The sequence below is a fragment of the Augochlora pura genome, chromosome 4, assembly GCF_028453695.1.
Source record: "Augochlora pura isolate Apur16 chromosome 4, APUR_v2.2.1, whole genome shotgun sequence".
In the NCBI taxonomy this organism is placed as follows: domain Eukaryota; kingdom Metazoa; phylum Arthropoda; class Insecta; order Hymenoptera; family Halictidae; genus Augochlora; species Augochlora pura.
This window is the reverse complement of record NC_135775.1, coordinates 2,364,167-2,382,888: the sequence shown is the minus strand read 5'-3', so window position 1 is coordinate 2,382,888 and position 18,722 is coordinate 2,364,167. Positions and strand designations below refer to the sequence as shown.

The 18,722-nt window shown below is 45.9% G+C and overlaps 2 protein-coding genes across 2 annotated transcripts in view; one reads left to right on the top strand and one right to left on the bottom strand.

Moving 5' to 3' along the window:
• The window catches only part of Znt86d (solute carrier family 30 member 7), a 21,531-nt gene extending 16,613 nt beyond the window's left edge, over positions 1–4,918 (top strand). The window contains exon 4 of the transcript XR_013493874.1: positions 4,783–4,918. The gene's annotated coding sequence lies outside the window, so the exon portion shown is untranslated. The remainder of the gene's footprint in view (positions 1–4,782) is intronic.
• LOC144468825 (uncharacterized) overlaps positions 1–18,722 on the bottom strand; it is a 101,031-nt gene that overhangs the window by 12,441 nt on the left and 69,868 nt on the right. Inside the window, exons 7-8 of the mRNA XM_078178577.1 lie at positions 18,144–18,492; positions 4,770–5,082 (exon numbers count right to left, since the gene is read on the bottom strand). Coding sequence (XP_078034703.1) covers positions 4,770–5,082; positions 18,144–18,492 — 662 coding nt within the window. The remainder of the gene's footprint in view (positions 1–4,769; positions 5,083–18,143; positions 18,493–18,722) is intronic.

The window sequence follows — 18,722 nt, the reverse complement described above, 5'->3', positions numbered from 1 at the left end:
TGCGATTACAGTCGGAAATGGCACTCGCGATAAGCACTTACAAAGGTTTTGTGTTGGAGAGGGGGGACGGCAGGTGGGATCCGGGGGCTACTTAAAAATATTGCTCTACTTCGCGGAGAGTGCTCGCGAAGTGTTCGAAACTATTCGACGAGATTGGAACCCACTTTAGATTTGCTTTAGCCCTCGTCTCGGCTGATCGGCGGAGCCAGGGGGGCGGAAACTTCGATTCCCATCCCCCCCCCCCAAACCGTCGCGTCCCGGCGGGAACGAAGATTGTTTCTTCGCCGTTATCGGCTCACCGGGGATCCTGTTTACAGCGGCCCTGGTATCCAGTTCGCGAACTATCGTCAACTATCGCGAACTATCGCAGACTATCGCGGACTATCGCGGACTATTGTAGACTATCGCGTGCGCCGGAATCGTCGCCGATAATTCCGCGCGAAGCGGCGCCCCGCTAATTAGCGGGTCGTTTGCCGTTTTCGGGGCCGTTTCCGCCCGGTCCATAATGGCCGCATGAATAATAGAGGGGGATCCCGTTTCGTTCCCCGGGGCTGAGCGGGCTATTATCCGTTCCGCGGACCCGTGAAAAGAGAAAGTGTCCCGGCGCGAAGCGATTCCGACGAGTACGCGGCTCGCTTTCACGGCCGGCAATCCTCTTCGGAGGTATAATCCCTCGCCGGTCCGCGAAACTTCCGCCATTTTCCACGCTTTTTGCGACACGCTAATTAACTTTAATTTTTCACATCAATTTATCCGCGGCGAAAGTTCCGACGATGTCTCTTGTCGATGGCAAAGTTAGGTTATATTTTATAACGGCGACGATCCAGAGATCAGATTTTATACCGTATCGTGGAATAAATGTTTGCCGGCGTCAGCAAATTTCGTTCGGCGCCGCCATCTTGAATCCGATCCGGCGATCGCCGGACAAGAAGTTCGACGGCGACGATGTATTTCATTTGGTACGTAGCTCGCAGCCCGTACGCTTTTAAACAAATAAAATCAATTGGCCGTGTTCTCGGAGGATTCTGCTAGCCGAGTTCCCCGTATTTCTTGCGGTAGTCCACTTACGTGCACGAGCAGATAGTTTTTACGTCGTTGCACCTGGCCCGGTCTCTTCCCGTGCACACGCCGATAAAATATCCCGGCGACGGGGTGTAAACGGTGGTTCGAGCGTGGCCGGTTGATTTTATCCGGGGAGGAGGGCCCCTAGATTTCTGCGCCCGTATGTACACGGCCCCCGGGCCGGTACATAACATAAATAGGACGTCTAGTTGTTCCTTCCATTGAACCTCTTAACCTGCCCCTCCCAACCCTCTCTCTCTCTCTCTCTCTCTGCCGCCGCCGTCCCGGTGGCCACTGCAGCTCCGTCGGGGCCATTGTTGGCGACGTGCCATTATCTCCGGTGAGGTACGAGTGCCTCTCGGCTATAGGGTCGGAAAGACACCCGAAAACGCCGAGGGGTGGGAGACGGTGAACACGGCCACGGGATAATCGCAGCAGGTGCATCCGTGGATTAGCCCTCCCCACCACTCCGGGTAATTAATTGTCGCCGATCTCGCGACGGCTACACTGGCCCAGAAAATAGAGATAAAGGCCGGGCAAATGGCTCCCCGGCCTTTATGGTACTCTATAGAACCTGATTGGTTCGGAAACAAGGTCAGCGGGAGCTTACGAAATTATGGCGCTCGGATTATGCGATGGTCCTGGACTTTTGGCCTCAGTTGGGCCGGTTGCTTTGCCGCACGTCAAACGCACGTCAGTCGCACGTCAAACGCACGTCAGCCGTACGTCAAACGCACGGCAACCGTACGTCAACCGCACGTTAACCGCACGTCAACCGCACGTCAAACGTACGTCAAACGTACGTCAACCGTACGTCAACCGCACGTCAAACGCACGGCAACCGCACGTCAACCGCACGTCAAACGCACGTCAACCGCACGTTAAAATCCCAACGTCCCTTTTTCAAAGACACCGTCTTCCATTCCCTCGGCCAAAAATTCAACGCTGAAATTCGCAAAAATTCTCTCCCGCAACTAATCCTACCCCGTGAACGCGCCAGATAAAATTCGTGGAAGGAACCCATCCGCCTGCGAATCGACACCGCGTTAACGCGATTTTCGCCGTCGGGTTCCCGCCGAATTAAGTTTCACGCGGCGGTCGGACCTTCGGTTTCGCTCTCCGTTCGTTTATTTGCGCGATAGCCGCGGGAAACGCGTTTCTCGTTCCATCCACGGCGAATTAAAGAGGATCGGATCGGGTCCGGAGTAGCACAACCGCGGGCAATCGATATCTGCCGTCGAATCGCATTCGGAATGTCGAAGAGGCGAGGAGAGAGTCGGACAAGACGGTTCTCCGGTTACACGGCTCCTCGAGGTTTCGAAGTTACGGACGCGCGCCGGTAGGGGGGGGGGGCAGGGAGGGAGAGCGAGAGGATCCGTGAAAGAAACTGATGGGGTATCCGGGGTCTACTAGCAGTAACTTCGGTTGCTCGTAAAAAGAATCGCTCGGCGGCGCTCTCTGCGGTTTCGAGATCGCGGAGCCCGAATTTTAATGGCCGCAACGGGAGAGAGAGAGAGAGAGAGAGAGCCGGGCAAGACGGATTTTTCGCCTCTTTAAGATTCCGTCGTTCCCACGGGGAACGTCGGATTTTTACCGCTCGTCAAACTGTTTACCGGCCCGGTGGACCAGCTGGCGCGGCCGTTTAACGGCGATCCGGAAAGAGAAAATCCCGGTGAAAAACGCCGAAGAATGTTTTCTTAGCCGAATTTAACCGCGATTCCGTACCATGCTGCGAAGATTGAGGCTAATTAGGCGAAGCTAGCGATTTGGGAGATGAGAAGTCGTGTGTAGTAATGTTTAGAGAATCAAAATATTAATAGTAGATTTATGGATGTCGTTGAAATGGCGAGCAATTAATTTTTTAATTTGCAATTATTAAGATTGTATAGATCCGTGAGTTATTTATTCGATGGAGTTATCACCAGCAATAATATTGTAATATTATTAATATTTGTAATATTTATATCTGTGATATTCATAATTACAATATTTATGATATTTATAATATTTACGATATTAATATTAAATATTATATCCGAAATATTAGCCCTTTACAATTGTAACCATTTTATCTCGAAATCCGAAATTTTTATATATTTTAATTTTATCTAACCTATTGCATTTCATAAAATTAAATTTTCTATCCCATGCAACAATTATATTTCCAACAATTTTCCCAACGTAAATAAATTCGAAGATATTCGAATTATTTCGCGATTCTCATATTCGCCGACGGTGCTGCAATTCGCATCGCGCGTGGCGAACATATTCTATCACTTATAACCTGACATAACCTAACATATACACGCATAATCGTACAATAATTGGACAAGATCCGATAACGTCGGTATATTTTCGTGCCGCCGTGGAACTTTTCCGAAGTTGTTATCGGATGCGCCGCGATGGCGGCTAGTTGAAATTCTGTGCTCCGCCGTTCGGTCGGACGCGGTCGGGACCGTTATGCAACTCGGCGGCGGAACCGAAGGCGAGGGCATGCCGCCGCGGTGTGCAGCGGCAGGATATTACCAGGCGCAGCACTCTCGGAATTGCCGGGGCGCCACCCCACCGTGGTAGGAAAGCACGGACGCGGGCTCGAACTGGTTCTCCGCGCTCCTCACTCGTCGGGCTCCTCCCTTTATTTTTCCTCCGGGGAGTTCCCCCCCCGCGCGGTACTTCCCACGGTTTACTCAGCGAATACGAATCTCTCCTCTTTCCTTTGCAAATCATCGCCCGCGCGGCCCGAGCTAATCCCTTCGACACACCCGCGCCTTTTCGTCCGCCATCGTTAAGAAAACGGAGCGAGAACGGATTCCGTCGGCTGGATAAACTATTAAGCGTTTATTTAAAAATTAATCGAGCCGTTGCCGATGCGTCGACAATGGCGAAACGACAGGAAGAATACCTTTCACACCCTTAATACTTTTACACCCTTGAGCACCTTTTTTGGTTAATTTCCAATTTTTTCATATTTTTAAGTCTTTGGTAATTCGAATTTGAATTGGAGCACTAGGATCTTTGTTTTTACTGTTTGTGTGTTTAATAGAATTTTATAATGCGAAAGAGAGAGAGAGAGAGATATTTTCCATGGTAAATTTTAGCTTTCTAGGTTAATTAATGGTTCGCGGGCGGTGCCGGGACATTTCTGATAACGAAATTTTAATTTTCGTAATGTCAGAGGTGTACTAATTTAGCTTGGCTCAAATGCGACTCAACATCGCTTTCACATTGCTAATTTCAGAATTTTGATATTGTGCGCATTTTGGGGGTTGATCTTTCAACGTGTCAACCCTCTGGCATGACAATATTAATACTATTATATGACAATATATTCTACTGTAACTCATCAATATAATTCTACCTTGAAAATGCAATAATTATTTAATTTTATATTTTATTAATTATAAATTTTGAAAGGGGTTGTTCCACCCCTGCTGGTGCCAATAAATAATCACCCTCTTTTAAAATCATCAATGCACCTCTTCACTTGACAATCTATACAATAATAATTATTTAAAATTTGAACTGCCTTCTTTTACTATATCATCTTATACTATTTTTATACAACCCCCAATAATTCCGCGCGAAATCGCGGAACAAGGGATGCAAACCGCGGGGGCACATGTTATACCGCGGAGCACTTGTTATACCATGGATTACGGTGTCCCAGCGCGGTGCGTAGCAAGTCGTACAGCAAACAAACGGCTCACCTCTATTCTGAAGGTCCATCCCTCGAGGCTGAGGAGTTTGAGGGTGGTGTTCCTGGCCAGGGCATGGCAGAGCAGCCGGGAGGGATGATCGTCGAGGGCGAGGCGAGGGCTAGCTAGGTCCAGCAGCTGCAGGCATGGCGCCTCCGTCAACGCTAGGACGAGAGGCATCACGTCCGCAGGTCTGGACGCCCCAGCAGCCCTTAAAGCGTCCAAATTCCGCGCCCTTCGGACGGTCTCCCCCAAGCAGCCCGCATCCAGTCCGCCGAGCAAACACTTCGACACGTTCAGCGACCTCAGCTTGCAGTTCGGCTCACTGGAACAAAACGGCGTCGATCAATCCGATTCTCGACGGTGACGCTATGGAATCGACTTCACCCTTGGTGAGCACGGGGAATTTTGGGTGACGGTTCATGGTGTCTCTTGGTGGAGAATTATAATGTATTTTATTGTATATATTATTATATATTAACTGCAATAATATCGGTAATAATAATATAATAATGATAACAACAATAATTTAATAATAGTAATATTAATTTAATAATAATAATTATTCGGCGACAAGAACGCGAATTTTAAACAAAGCAAAAATGAGAAGGGACCTCTTTCCGAATGGTTTTCGATAATCGAAGCTACCGCGACCGTCGGCGGCCATGGTAAATTGCTGGCGGAGAATTTTACCGATAAGTTCCCATTGCGTAACGAACGGGTACGTCGTCGTAATAAAACCAGGTCCCAAGGCGGATTTCCAATCTGCCTCCAATTCCTCGTGGATTCTACGACGACGACGACGACGAGGAGGACGACATGTTTTCTAATAATACTGCAAACGCGGTCATCCGGTATTCAAACAGCGTATCGAGTCCTGTACCTCTTTTTTCTTTTTACGTTTATCTAGGACGGTCCCCGTGGATCCAAATATGGCGGTCGAAATAATGACGAGGTCGTCTCATTTTCTGAGATATAATAAAGGGTTTTATGGAATAATTTCCTGTTTCATTATTGGTCTTTATTAGTGTATGTTATTAATCTTTGCAGGGTATTTTTGGCGGTAGAAAATATTATTTAAGCAATATTATTTTTATTACTATGATTAGTAGGTATTATTAGGTTAGTAATATTAGGTTAGGTAATATTAATATTACTTATATTGAAGGTTTTACTCTATGGGAAATTTTACTAATAAATAATATTACTAAATAATGATAGAATAATATTTCTATATAGTAAATAGTATCACTAAATAATAAACAATATTACCAAATAATGATATAACAACGTCACCAAATAATCATCAACAATAAAGACTATAACTATTACATAAACCACCCAGTTGCGTCACATAACCTAGAACGAGTCGATCATTATTTCGACCGCTGTACATTGTCCCGTGCAAAAGGTACCCCATCTTGTTTACCATTATATCATACATTGCACAAGAACGTGGAACTGGGACGAAGCGAGGAGCTCCGCTATTCTAGCGAATCATATTTTCGTCGTTGCGTAACGATTTAATAAACGGAAAGACAGGAAGGAGACGGAGACAGGAGCGGAGGTTTAATCAAAGCAATTGACAAGATAGTAATTACACGGGGGGATCGATGGGGAGGGGCTGGCCCCTTTTTATTAATACAGGCGGCCAGACTTCTTCGAATTACGTATGCATCGGGCTCGACGGATCCGTCCCTCTCGAGGAAAGGAAAAGTGGCGACGGAAATAAACGCGACTGCCAGAGCGACGAAATTACTTGCTGTCGACACGCATCCGGCGATATCGATTTAAAGCATTTCCACTTTCTCTATATTTTTAAGGCACTCTTTTCTGCGCTCCTTTTTTTTTAAAAGTTCCAACGATCGAAGTTTGTATTTACTGACTTGCTATAATTATTTGTATTTACCAATTTGTTGGATTTATTTCAGTGATTGGAGAATGTATTTCATTGCTTGGAAACTGTATTTCATTGATCGAAAACTGGTCAATATAAAAATTTATGTTTAGAGGTTATGTCATCAAGCCTCGGTGAATTTGACAAAAATTCTGATTTTATTGTACAAACTCATATTGAAATATTAATCGTAGCAGTTCTATTTCATTTTTACTTTAGCTTATTACAGCTTCTTTTACTTTAATTTACTATAGTTTATTTCCACTTTATTTCATTAAATCAAATTTTCTAAATACTTTCGAAAGTTACTATACGTTTCCAGATCCCTTCCATTACATAAAAATCAATTTAAAAAATTCAAAAATCCTGCTGACAACGCTATACCAATTTCTACCATCAGAATCGCAACTCGAGCGCAAATGGTTAAATGAAAAACTACCGCCACGCGTTTTTCCTTGGCGCGGCGGAATTAGTCGCTCCGCCGTGCCGTTTCCCCCGGGGGTGAATCGACGACAATAACAAGGCCAGAGTAACAACGTGCGGCAACAATGACAGGGAAAAGAGATCGATAGCCCGCCGTCCTGGCTACCGCCTCGCAGAAGCGTAAACGCGGTTCCCCCCCGGCGGCGGCGGCGGCGGCGGCGGCCGCAATGAAACGGACGAGCAGAATGCGGCTGGACGCACGTGGGAACGTCACGTAACGGCGCGCGGGTACGCGTACCTGCGTTTAATAGGAACAATTCAAGTCGGGGCTCGATCGTCGGCGGATCGCGTCTGGATTTAATGGTATATACCCGTTCGGACGATATTTACTCGGCTATTAGGGTGGGCGGCAAGGGGGGAGGGGGCAGGAGGAGGAGGCCGCGGCTAATGGCGCGCCTTTAATGGCATCCAGCACGAGTAAATCCGCTCGAGTGCCCTCGACGTATCTATCCGAGCAAAAATACACCGGCGGACCGCTCTCCGTGCTTTGAATCCGCCCGGCGAAAGTAAACATTTTATTCGGGCCCCCTCCTCCCCCCCCCCACCCCGGATAACCGGCCACTCGGGCCAATAAAAGTGATACCCTAAATCAAAGCTCGTATCGGCCACCCTCGCCTCCCTTCGTTTCACCTCCTCTCTCTATTTCTTTCTCAATTTTTACCTTTTCTCCCCTTTCTACATTTTTCTCTTTCCTTTCTTTTCTTTTCTTTTATTGTTTTTATTTTTATCTTTTCTTGATAATTCTCTAAAAATTGTCGAGCAGTGAAACTATCGCTACGAGTTGCAAGAATCAATATTAAGAAAGAGGTTTCAAGAAATACCACGCGCCAGGAAAATTATTTCACATTTACAGTTAAAATGGCTTCGAGTGCAAAGGATTGAGGTTATGTCATTCCAGCAATGGGTTCAACGGCACAGTCCACGCAAATCCGTGAATATATTTATTTCAAAGAAGCCGATCTCTTAATTCCCGTAAAATTATCGAGCACCGGTTCGCCGCGCGCATCTTCCGATTTCAGCCGCGCCCGTGTTCGGCCGGTTTGCGAACGTTTCTCCTGCGCGTGGAAACGAACGGCCGCGGGGAAAGGCAATGGATCACGGGCCGACGCGTTTTAGATACCGCGTTCCGCCAGCTCCAATGGCGAATTGATTTCCCCTTTGAAGAATGGACCGCGCCGCGGGTAACGCGCGTGGAAATCGTAGATTTCGTGGGGGCTCCCTCCGTCACGCGGAACAACCCCTCTCCCCCCTCCCCCTCCCCTCTACTCGGTACGAGAAATTTATCGAATTATCGGATTTATTGCAATTCTGCCGTACAATCAACCGTATCCTATATCCGTGCCGGCGTCCACGGTTTGTTACGTTCCTCTCGTCTGCGACAAACTGTACGTGTCTGCGCACAGTTTGTAATCTTCTCCGCGCTTTCGTTAATCTTCTTATCGCGAGGATACTTTGCGAGGATACTGCTATAGTTTGTTCTCGCAACGGCGGCTGCGTAATTTGCTTTTTCTGTTTGAGGATGTTGTAATATCTTTTTTTTATTTAATTTAATGATTACTTTTAGGACAGCCTGTTGATTCCGACGAGTATACTCGTCCTAATATAAGATGGTTTTGATGGGAGGTTATTTTATTTTCTGTGGTATAACATTTTCCGAATTGTGTAAGTAGTACGAGTCGATGAAGAGTCAGACGGTGGAAATTCTATTTTCGATGGAAGTAGTGCAACTCAATGATAATTCAGTCGACAACAATTTTATGGCGTTTGGCTCTTCGTTCGTTTTTATACTACTTGCAAATCTGGAAAATTTTCTAGAAATTTCAGATGTTCTGCTAATAGCATAACCACAACGCAAGTAGTATAACTACATAGCAATTAGTATACTTAAATAGCAAGTAATACGTCTAAATAGCAAATAATACACCTAAACAGCAAATAATTACCCTAAACAGCAAATAGTACACCCGAATAACAAATAAAATAACAACTAAACAGAAAAACATTCCATAAACTTTGTAGCAGTCGCAGTTGCTCTATAGTTCCGTTTCCCAATTGTAAGCTCCAAGAACCGGCACCAACGACAAAACGATTAATGCAGCGTGCAGGTTGCAAGCGGGTGTTATTGCGAGCCTCTTGTATTTCGGATTTCCAGTGAAAATTTCATTTTGATATCGGCGTCCCGGTAGCAAGCGCTGCAACGAAACGTCAGGAAATTCATCGATCCTGCGAGGCCGACCCGGGGGGGCTAAAAGATGAGAAAATAATGGCGCCTAGTCGCGCGCCGTGCTTCGCGTACCACCTGGGACGTCGAGCGGAGTGGAAATTTATTGAGCAATTCGTGCGACGACTGGATCAAATCAAATCTCTCGCGACGGCAAAGGGCGCCTTCTTTATTAATCAGGCGACGCATAAAAGCGAACGGCGCTGGAATTTTTCGAGACAAGTTTTTCATGCTTTTGGAGTGTTTTATTTTATGGTAAGGTGGTATAGGAAGTGCTCGGTAGTGATGGGTAGCGTTTGGTAGTGATGGGTAGGGTTTGGTAGTGATGGGTAGGGTTTGGTAGTGATGGGTAGGGTTTGGTAGTGATGGGTAGCGTTTGGTTGTGATGGGTAGGATTAGATAGGGTTAGGTAGTGATGGGTAGGGTTAGATAGGGTTAGGTAGAGTTAGGTAGCGTTAGGTAGTGTTTAGTAACGTTAGGTACCGTTTGGTACAGTCACCGCCTTGCCATACATTACCGCGTCAGAAAAAGTTTTAATCGTAGCAATCGTGAAGAAAATGGTACGGCAAAGGGTTAAATAGCGTTCGATAGCATTCCCTAATACCCAGTATCGCTTGCTAACACTCTGCAGCTTGCCCTATCACCCGACAGCATTCTTTACCACGAACACAACGACGCCGTAGCCGAGAATTCGCGAGCAACGTCGCTTGTTCCGCGGCCGTTCGCCGGAAATGAGCGGAATTTAAGCAACGCCGCGTCCCGGCGCGCGCGCGATAAAATTGCCGTCGTAAGTCAAAAGGCCGCGCCGCCGCGCGGCTATTGCGTTCAGACGCGCTCCAGTTTCGACAGCTTTACTGCCGGGGATTTCGCCGCCGATGGCTGCTGCAGAGCCATCGGTTCTCCCGAGGGGGAGAGGGAGGTGGGGGCGAGAGGAGGAACGGCGGGAACACATTTTTATCGCGTTAACTCGCTTTATCGTCGCTCGTCGACGAGGACCTGTCCTACGCCGGTTTCGAAAGCCCGCCGCCTTTACGCGATCAACGAAATTTCGCGACACGCGGCGTTTCCTTTTCTCGAGGCGTTAAATCGATCTTCGCCGCGAACGCGACGAATCTCGGGCTCTCTACTTTATTTCGGAGATTCGGTTCATTTTTATTCGACTGAGGATTTCAAGCGTTTACGACGAAAATTTGTGGTAGTAATTTGATTATTTAAACGAACAAACGACGCCAATGTATTTCCTTCTAATGCATAGACAACAGCAGTGCCAATAATTATTACTAAAAATGCAAGAACTCTCGTCCGCAATAAAAAAATTATTTTACCGTCAAATAAATTAGTTATAAAGCCGATGTGCAGTGCCTTCAATCTTCGATCCGATAAATCCGGTCGTCGATCCCCGCCTAACCTAATTCTACCTTCGAATCGTCCGCAAAGTTGAGCAAAACCCTGCGTCGCCTCCAGAATAACAGGTTAGAATCTCGGCGGATTATTAAACGCGCTTGAAAAATGTATTCGCAGGCGAATAATCGGATTAGCGAAGATAACGAGGAGATTAAAGTCGACGGAGAGAGGGGAGAGGAGAGAGGGGAGGAGAGAGGCTCCGACGTTGCGTCGCCGACGGACGAAAGTAGAAGTCGATGGGAACACGTAGCCATTGTATCGCGTAACGAGATAATTGCGCTGCTCTCGGGAGAAGTTCGAGCCTTCTCTTCCCCCCCGCCCCCCGTAGTTTCCCCCGCTTTAACTACCCTCGAAGAAGATTGTCCGTAGTTCCGTGGGGAGGGAGACGCGGCCTAAGTATAACCCGGCCGTCCGGATGCTTAACGACGTTAACTGCCGCCGCCGCGTTCCCAACGATACTTTTCCACTTTCCACTTTGTTCCACGCCGCTGTTCCGCGGGGCCTCGTCGCCCTGCTCCACCCCAAAACTTGAACGAAACTTCTTCGTTCGCCGATGGAGAAATGCTCCGCGGCTCTTAAACACGTCGGTCTCGACGCGTTCCGCGAACCGATCGCAGGACCGTTCCGGCCTTTGGCAGGGTTTACTTCTTTTCGGGATCGTTTCCTTTTACTTTTCCTCGTTCATTTCGTCGCGAACTGTCTTTTCTTTCGAGTAGAGCAGGTTTCACGTTCGATGGAGCCGAACCATGCTTCCTATTAACCATTTGCAATGACAATTCTATTGCAAAATTTATTTATTAGGACTTCTTTGGCAGCGATAAGTTCGCGTATGATTTTTATTAAATTTTAGTTTAATTCTCAGGCTTTTATTTAGGGTCTGGATATTTGTTTCCTGCAATCACTACAACGCTTGATATTAAAAATTAATTTATAGCAGCATAAACCGAAGACTTCGAGCTTTAATTTAAAAAAAGTTTCACAATTTTATCACAACTTTCAACAAAGTTACTCAAAGTCGATCAATTCAGCCAAAAATGACCGATCTCTTTTTATTTATCGTTTTTATTATCGCTCCGTATACTTGGGTCGCGAACGACCCAACGAGGGCCACCACGTCCCACCGCGTGTCCTGGAGGCTGGCCAGTGAACCGCCGCCCTAAAATCAGATAAAAGGCCGCGCCACTTTCGGCCGAGAAGCGCGGATCCGATCGAAGCCCGGTGCTCGAAAGTTTCGGGCGCCGCAAAATTCAGGTCGCCTGGCAGTTTTTCAATTTTTCCGAGGGGCTTCCCGCGGAAGCGGCTGTCAAAGTACAGCTCCAAACGCTCGCGGAAAGAAGGGCGGCGAGAGTGCTCGTCCTTCGTTTGTTCGAGCAACAAAGTTGCGCCGTGTCCGCGCGGCGGAATGCGAGCCGGTTCGCATTCCCGCGTCTCTTAAATTTCCAAGCGAGCCGGAGGAGGAGGGAGGGAGGAGGAACTGCTCGGCCCCCGGGAAGATACGCGCGTATGAATGGCGACAGTGATATTTTTAATTAAAAACAGGACGACTGGACCGCGCCGGTTCTGTCCGGCCCGAGTAAATTGGACCACCGCCGGGGAAAATATTCCCGGGATTATGCATCTGTGCTCGGCTGGCTGCTCGCGTGCCCGCCGACCGTTTCCCCTCTTCTCCTTCCGCGGAGCGCGCGCTCGCGCGGCCCGCAAAAATGGCCGAATTTCTGTCAAAATCGTAGAATTTTCGACGGCAAATGAGACAGCGGGACCATTCTTTCTCAAATTAAACTTGAAAGGTAGTAGAATAGAGGGGAATTGTACTACGTGTCGCGCGAACGACTTTCAACATTGAACATTGAACGTTTAGGTTATGTTTCATAGTTCTAGATTACTTTTTTATTTATCTATTAGGATCGAATCGTTTTTCTTCATTTGTTATATATTCTTTTGGTTATTACATGTAAATTAAAGCAAAATTTAATTCAATTTTATGTTAACATTTGTAAAAGTTTATGAAATAGAGGAAAAAGAGCGATTTAATTAATTCTTTTTATTTATACGCGCTGTTTTAGTACCATTTGATTTTATTGCATGCTTTGGGTGATAATATAATATATATACTATAATGAATATATTTAAAAAAGATATATACGCATGTTTAATTAAGTATATTTCGTCGAATAGCAAAATTAATTTCGCGACATTTATCAAATTTAATATAAATTTTCAATTACAGAGAACAATTATAGAGAATTCTAGAGAACAATTATAGAGAAATACAGGGAAGAATTTTCTCTGTAATTTTACCATTTTTCTGGAACGTTTTAAGTTTAATCTAGAAACAAAATCATCCCCCCTATCTCATTTCTGTCAAAAGTTCTATGATTTTGACAGAGACTCGGTCATATTTCACCATCGTATATACAGCGTCCGCTCGTTCATTTCCGGCGCGCTTCAACCCCCCTCAAGTATTTCACCATTAAACTTCCCCGTTCGCTGCCACAGTGCTCTTCTTCTTCTCCTTCTTTTTTTCTCCCTTTTTTTTTTTTTAAACGAACTACAGGCTAATCTGCTGACAATATTACTTTTTTTTTGCGAACAGGGCGCGGCGATGTTAACGCCACACCCTGCACGAATCTTTCAGGGGCTGATGCACTCTCGGATGCAATTTTTCAAAAAACTCCAATCTGCTGAGTTCTGTCGGAATTTTTCCTGCCGAAAGAATCGACTATGATTCTCCATTCTGTTTTTTAGTGTATGGCAGTGATGGCGGGGATGATTTAATTATGGGGGTGAATGCGAAGACTGTGATGAAATCGAAGTGAAAGTTCAGATGAATTTTGAGATATGTTCTCGTAGAGATATTTTTATAAAATTTAGCTTAAATTAAAGCTGAAAGTGTCTACTTTAAAACAAGGTAAATTATATTGCAATAAAATAACGAGATCACATTGCAAAATTAAAAAGAATCGACCTCTTAAATTCCATTTATTTCCTCTTCAATTCCTCCTCAATCTAACTTATCCCTATCTTATCCCCATAAATTTTACCTCCCTATTTCATTCCGTCGCCTTACCATACCATCCTTAACAATTTAAATTTCATTAAAATCCGCAAAAGGCAAACAATGACCACAACTCAAACAAGAATAAAAATTCCCTCTTTGAACAACGTCCTCTCGTCTTTACAAAAACCATTCGCCAACAAACATTATAATATCGTCTACCCAGAGCTGCGGTCTCCACGCTGAATTTATATTTAACTTCTCCGCGCACGCATACACTCTCTACCTTCTAGCGGCAAAAATCCAGGAGCCACGTGATCCCAATAAGCATCTCATAAATCCTCAGCGTCGCGTCGCCGCGCCGTTTGGGAACGTGTTAATTACGCAGCGAATGAAAACACGGATGGACCGCGTATACAGAAAGCAAGAGAGAAAAGAGAGAGAGAGAGAGAGAGAGATTCGAAACAGCGGCCAGGAAGAGCATTACGGGTCGCCGATGAAAGCGGCGCGGAACAAAGACGAGGATAAAGCGACAGGACGACACACAGAGGCCGGGGTTGTTCCCCGCGCGCGATGGCTGCCGGGAACACGCTGGGTATGGCTCGCAAACGAGGAAACAATGGTGCGCGCCGGCACCGGGCCGGTCGCAGCCTGTCGACTTCCGGTGTCGCTCGTAAACGGATTCGTAATGGCGGCCGGCGACGTTCTTTCTTTGCGTCGACCCTCTGCGTCTCGACCCTTCAACCTTGTGCAGCTCCGATACTTTTTTCCCCTCGTTTTGCAAAGTTTCTTCTCTCGAAGACGTCGCCCAGTAAATTGGAAAAGCCCGCGTTTTCAGGGCGCGGTGAATTTTCCCCGTCGACTGTTTGCAGAACCGGTTACACCGCGCGAGGGGAGGGAATGGCCGGCCGAGAAGAGAAATTAAATTTCTTACGTTTCTTGGTCGGCGCTTACCGTAATTATATCGTACTTTGTTTGATTTTCTTCGTACCTTGTTTAAATACACCGCCGGGAAGTAGCGCGGTGTAGGAAAATTGTCCGACTTCGAGCAACGATATCTCCACGGAAAATGGTAATACAGTAATGATCTTTCCGTTGAATTAAAGCTTGAAATCTCTACTTTAAAATGGTATTTTTTATTTTTCCCTTTATATATTTTTAACACTATAATAATTTAAATTTAAAGCCACGATTGACTAATTAAAAATTACCGTATCTGTCCCACTGAAATGTGCCAAGTTTGACGAAATGCACAGACTTTGTAAAATTTTTTTTATAGATGCCGTTTCCGGTGAAATAAAGTTCGATCTTTCTTCTTTAATTGTAAGTAAAAAAATCGAGGCTGCGATTTTTTTTCGCAGAGTTACAACGATTTAAAGTAACCCTTGTATTCTGGTCATGAAATTGCATGCGTTAACATGGTATCAGGTCTAAGGGGTTACAATGGTGAGGATGCATCGAACTTAAATTCCAGAGCACATGGTATTAAAGTAGAAGTTTCAAGCTTTAATTTAAAAATTGAGTCATTATTCTACGATGATTTTTCGCGGAGTTATAGTCCATCGAAGTTGGTTAATTTTTGTCTAAAATTGATTTACGATACAATTTTATTACGTAGTTAGAGTACTTAAATATAGCGTAATTATAATTCTGAAATACTTCTAACCTCTTTGGAGGTTATGTTTTAGCTACTAATTCATGCCACTAAAGTTCAATGTTATTAACAAAAGTTTGATCTCACTACCAACACAGCGACGAACGAAACAATATAAACCCAAAATAAATAATCTTACAAACAACTACATTAAAAATTCTCCCCAAAACTAAAGAGAATACTATACGTATCCAGACTTCATGTGCTAAAATTTCATTACAAAGAAAACTTTGGTCTAGTTAAACAAAAGTCGAGGGAAACGCGAGTCAAATTACACGAAAATAGAAATGTTTTGTTACAGAGCGATGCTTTTACTTCGCAGGAGCGTTTGCGTTTCGCAGAAAGATTGTAGAACTGGCGGGAACACGGTTAATAAAAGCGGGAGAAGGGACCGTCGAAAGGGTTGACCGAGGACCAAAAAAAAAAGAAGCGTTTACGTTGCGCGGAAAAAATTCAAACGTCGCCGGAAGCGTAGCTGAGAACGACGAAAGTGGGGTTGTCGCCGAGGGGGAAAACAAGAGCGTCTACGCGAAAATCGCGCGCAGAACAAGAAAGCAAGGATTAACAGGTGCACAATGAAGTGTCGCCGGTTGGTTGGACTCGAGCCGTGGGACTGCGAGAAACGGGGAGCCGCGCTGGAAAAACGCGGCGACCGACAGGACTCTCTCGTTGGCAGAAACGCGAGAGCTGGGCCCGCAAAAAAATTGCGGCTCGCGCAAGAAAGCGGTACTAACAAGCGGAGAATAAAGGTCGTTGACACGGAGCCGGCTTGGGTCCGCGAAACGTCGTTAGGCCTTGGCGAGGAGAACAGAGGAAATTGAAAAAGGGGTTGACGAACTGTCCAGAAAGGGACGGCGAGGTATGCCGAAGGGACGAGGGCGCGCGGAATCCTAAATTCGCCGCGGCGCGGCTCGGGTTTCGGTCGTCGCTCCGACTGAAACGAAATTCTTTTCAGGGCAATCGAGACGCGCGGCATTATGGGTGGACGGTGGGGGCGAGATCCGTTTATGGTCTCTGGAAAGCTGAAAGGGCTTTCCGAAGCCGCACGCGAGCAAGGACAAGAAGAATGGTGTCCAGGTGGCGGCCAGGTGAGCCATGAAATTAACGCTGGACTGCGTGAACCCGACTGGCAGGTGACAGAACTTTTTGCCTACGTTACCGAGAACGCTCGAAGCCTACGATCGACGGTCTGTAGAACGCGTTGTCGCTGTTATTAGGTTATGTGACGAGTATGCTCGCGCATCTGACGCTTTCGAAAAGGGGAGGAAAAATAGACGAATTCGAAGCGATGGTTTGAGTGAATTTTGGGGGCGATTTTGTGGGGCTATTTTTATGCAACTTAGCTTAAATTAAAGCTAAAAGTGTCTACTTTAAGATAGGGTAATTTATATTGCAATTTAATAACGCGATCATTATGAAAAATTAAAAATAATCGATCTGTGATATTATAGGGTTAACAAGGTTTAATAGGGGAAGTTCTCAAGAATTTTAAAATGCGTTAATGGGGAGATATTTTTATGCAACTTAGCTTAAATTAAAGCTAAAAGTGTCTACTTTAAGATAGGGTAATTTATATTCCAATACAATGACAAAATAATTATCAAAAATTAAAACGAATCGACCTCTGACATGAAGTGCTTTACAAAAATTAAGTGAAATTCAGACGAATTTTAAAATACATCCCCACAGAGATATTTTTATACCACTTAGCTTAAATTAAAGCTAAAAGTGTCTACTTCAAGATAGGGTAATTTATATCGTAACAAAATAACAAGATCATTCCGAAAAATTAAAAAAAAGCGACAGCTGACATCGTGCAGTTCGCCAGATTTAAAAGGAAAAGTTGCTCCACGTAAATTAGGCTGAAATTCTATAATAAATTCCTCGGCGCGTTATCAGACAACCTAACACGTTAACACATTGCGAAGCTCGTTCGAAAGTCCCTTTTTTTCGGCCGCTGCGCCAAGAAACCCATTAGCGGCACCGCGGTCGGAAAACTCGTGTCAGCGGAGAACTTCCGGTCCCGGGAACGAATGTCGAGGTCGTGGAAGTTCGTGATTTCGCAAGAGTCATCGAGGCTCGCCAGCGGCGCCCAGGACAACTTTCGCAATTTCGACGACCTTGCACCATGTTGACGCGAACCTCTATTTCTCTCTCTCTCTCTTTCGCTCTCTTTCTCTCTCTTTCTTCTTCAACCACCGCCGGACTTAAACTCCTCGTCGTCCGGCAATCGGCCACGCGGGCCGGGGGGAACCTCTCGCAGAACTTTCCGCCGGAAGTTCGCATAATTTCGTGAACGACCACTCTCACCCCCCCCCCCTCTCTCTCTTTAATTTACATAACTCATACACCGGCCCTCCGGAAGATCTTGGGAATTCGCGCGCGAAAGTTCGACGAAGTATAACATATAACCTTATCGCTATCACGGTGCTGTTAATTTTCAATTCTTCAGCAAACATATAAATAAATATTAAAAAATCGAATTCTTCCTTATCCCCCTTACGAACTTAATATTCCACATTCTAAAAATCACTAATGATATTTTAATTCCCAAAATTGTATCTCTCGAGTCAAGTCAATTACCCCCAAAAATAGGGGTTGAAATCAAGATCCCATTTTCGCTCTACAAACTCGCCTCGGAAAATTCCTTCTTCTTCCAAAGTATTTTTACAAAGTCGTGCTCTCCAACAAGCGTAATTAAAAGTCAGTAAATTATTAATGACCGTACTCACCGTATGGCGTTGAAGATCTCGTGGAACCCGGTCCCCTGATGGCTGGCGGCGTCGCACGTCGGCAACGGGTGCAGCATCGGCAGCCGATGACAAAGCACGCTGTCGCTGTTCCTCTTGCTGCTGCCGTTGCTGTCCCGGTCCCTGTCGTTCTGCGGCAACGGCCCGTTTCCGGTTTGCGGGGCGGGACCAAGTCCAAGACCGAGCGGAAGCCGCGGCAGGGTCGCCGGCCTGGTCAGGCTCCCGTAAACCGCTAGCGCGCCCCTCGGCAGGGACGAGTAGCACCGGTTGAGCGGCAGGGTGCCGAGGGTGCTGGAGGCGCAGCCGCTGCTTCCGGAACCGGAGCCCGAACCTACGCAGCCCAACAGCAATTTCGCGTGCTGATTCCTCTGATTCACTTGCCACGAGTCCGCGGCCGAGAAAGTTCGTACGGACTTTAACCCTTTGCACTCGAAGCCATTTCAGCTCTAAATCTAAAATAATTCTTCTGTCTCGTAGCATTTTCATTTTAAGCGACGAAGTGTATTTTATATATATACCAAATTAATTCTCGCGATTCATACTAACAGTGGCATATTTAAC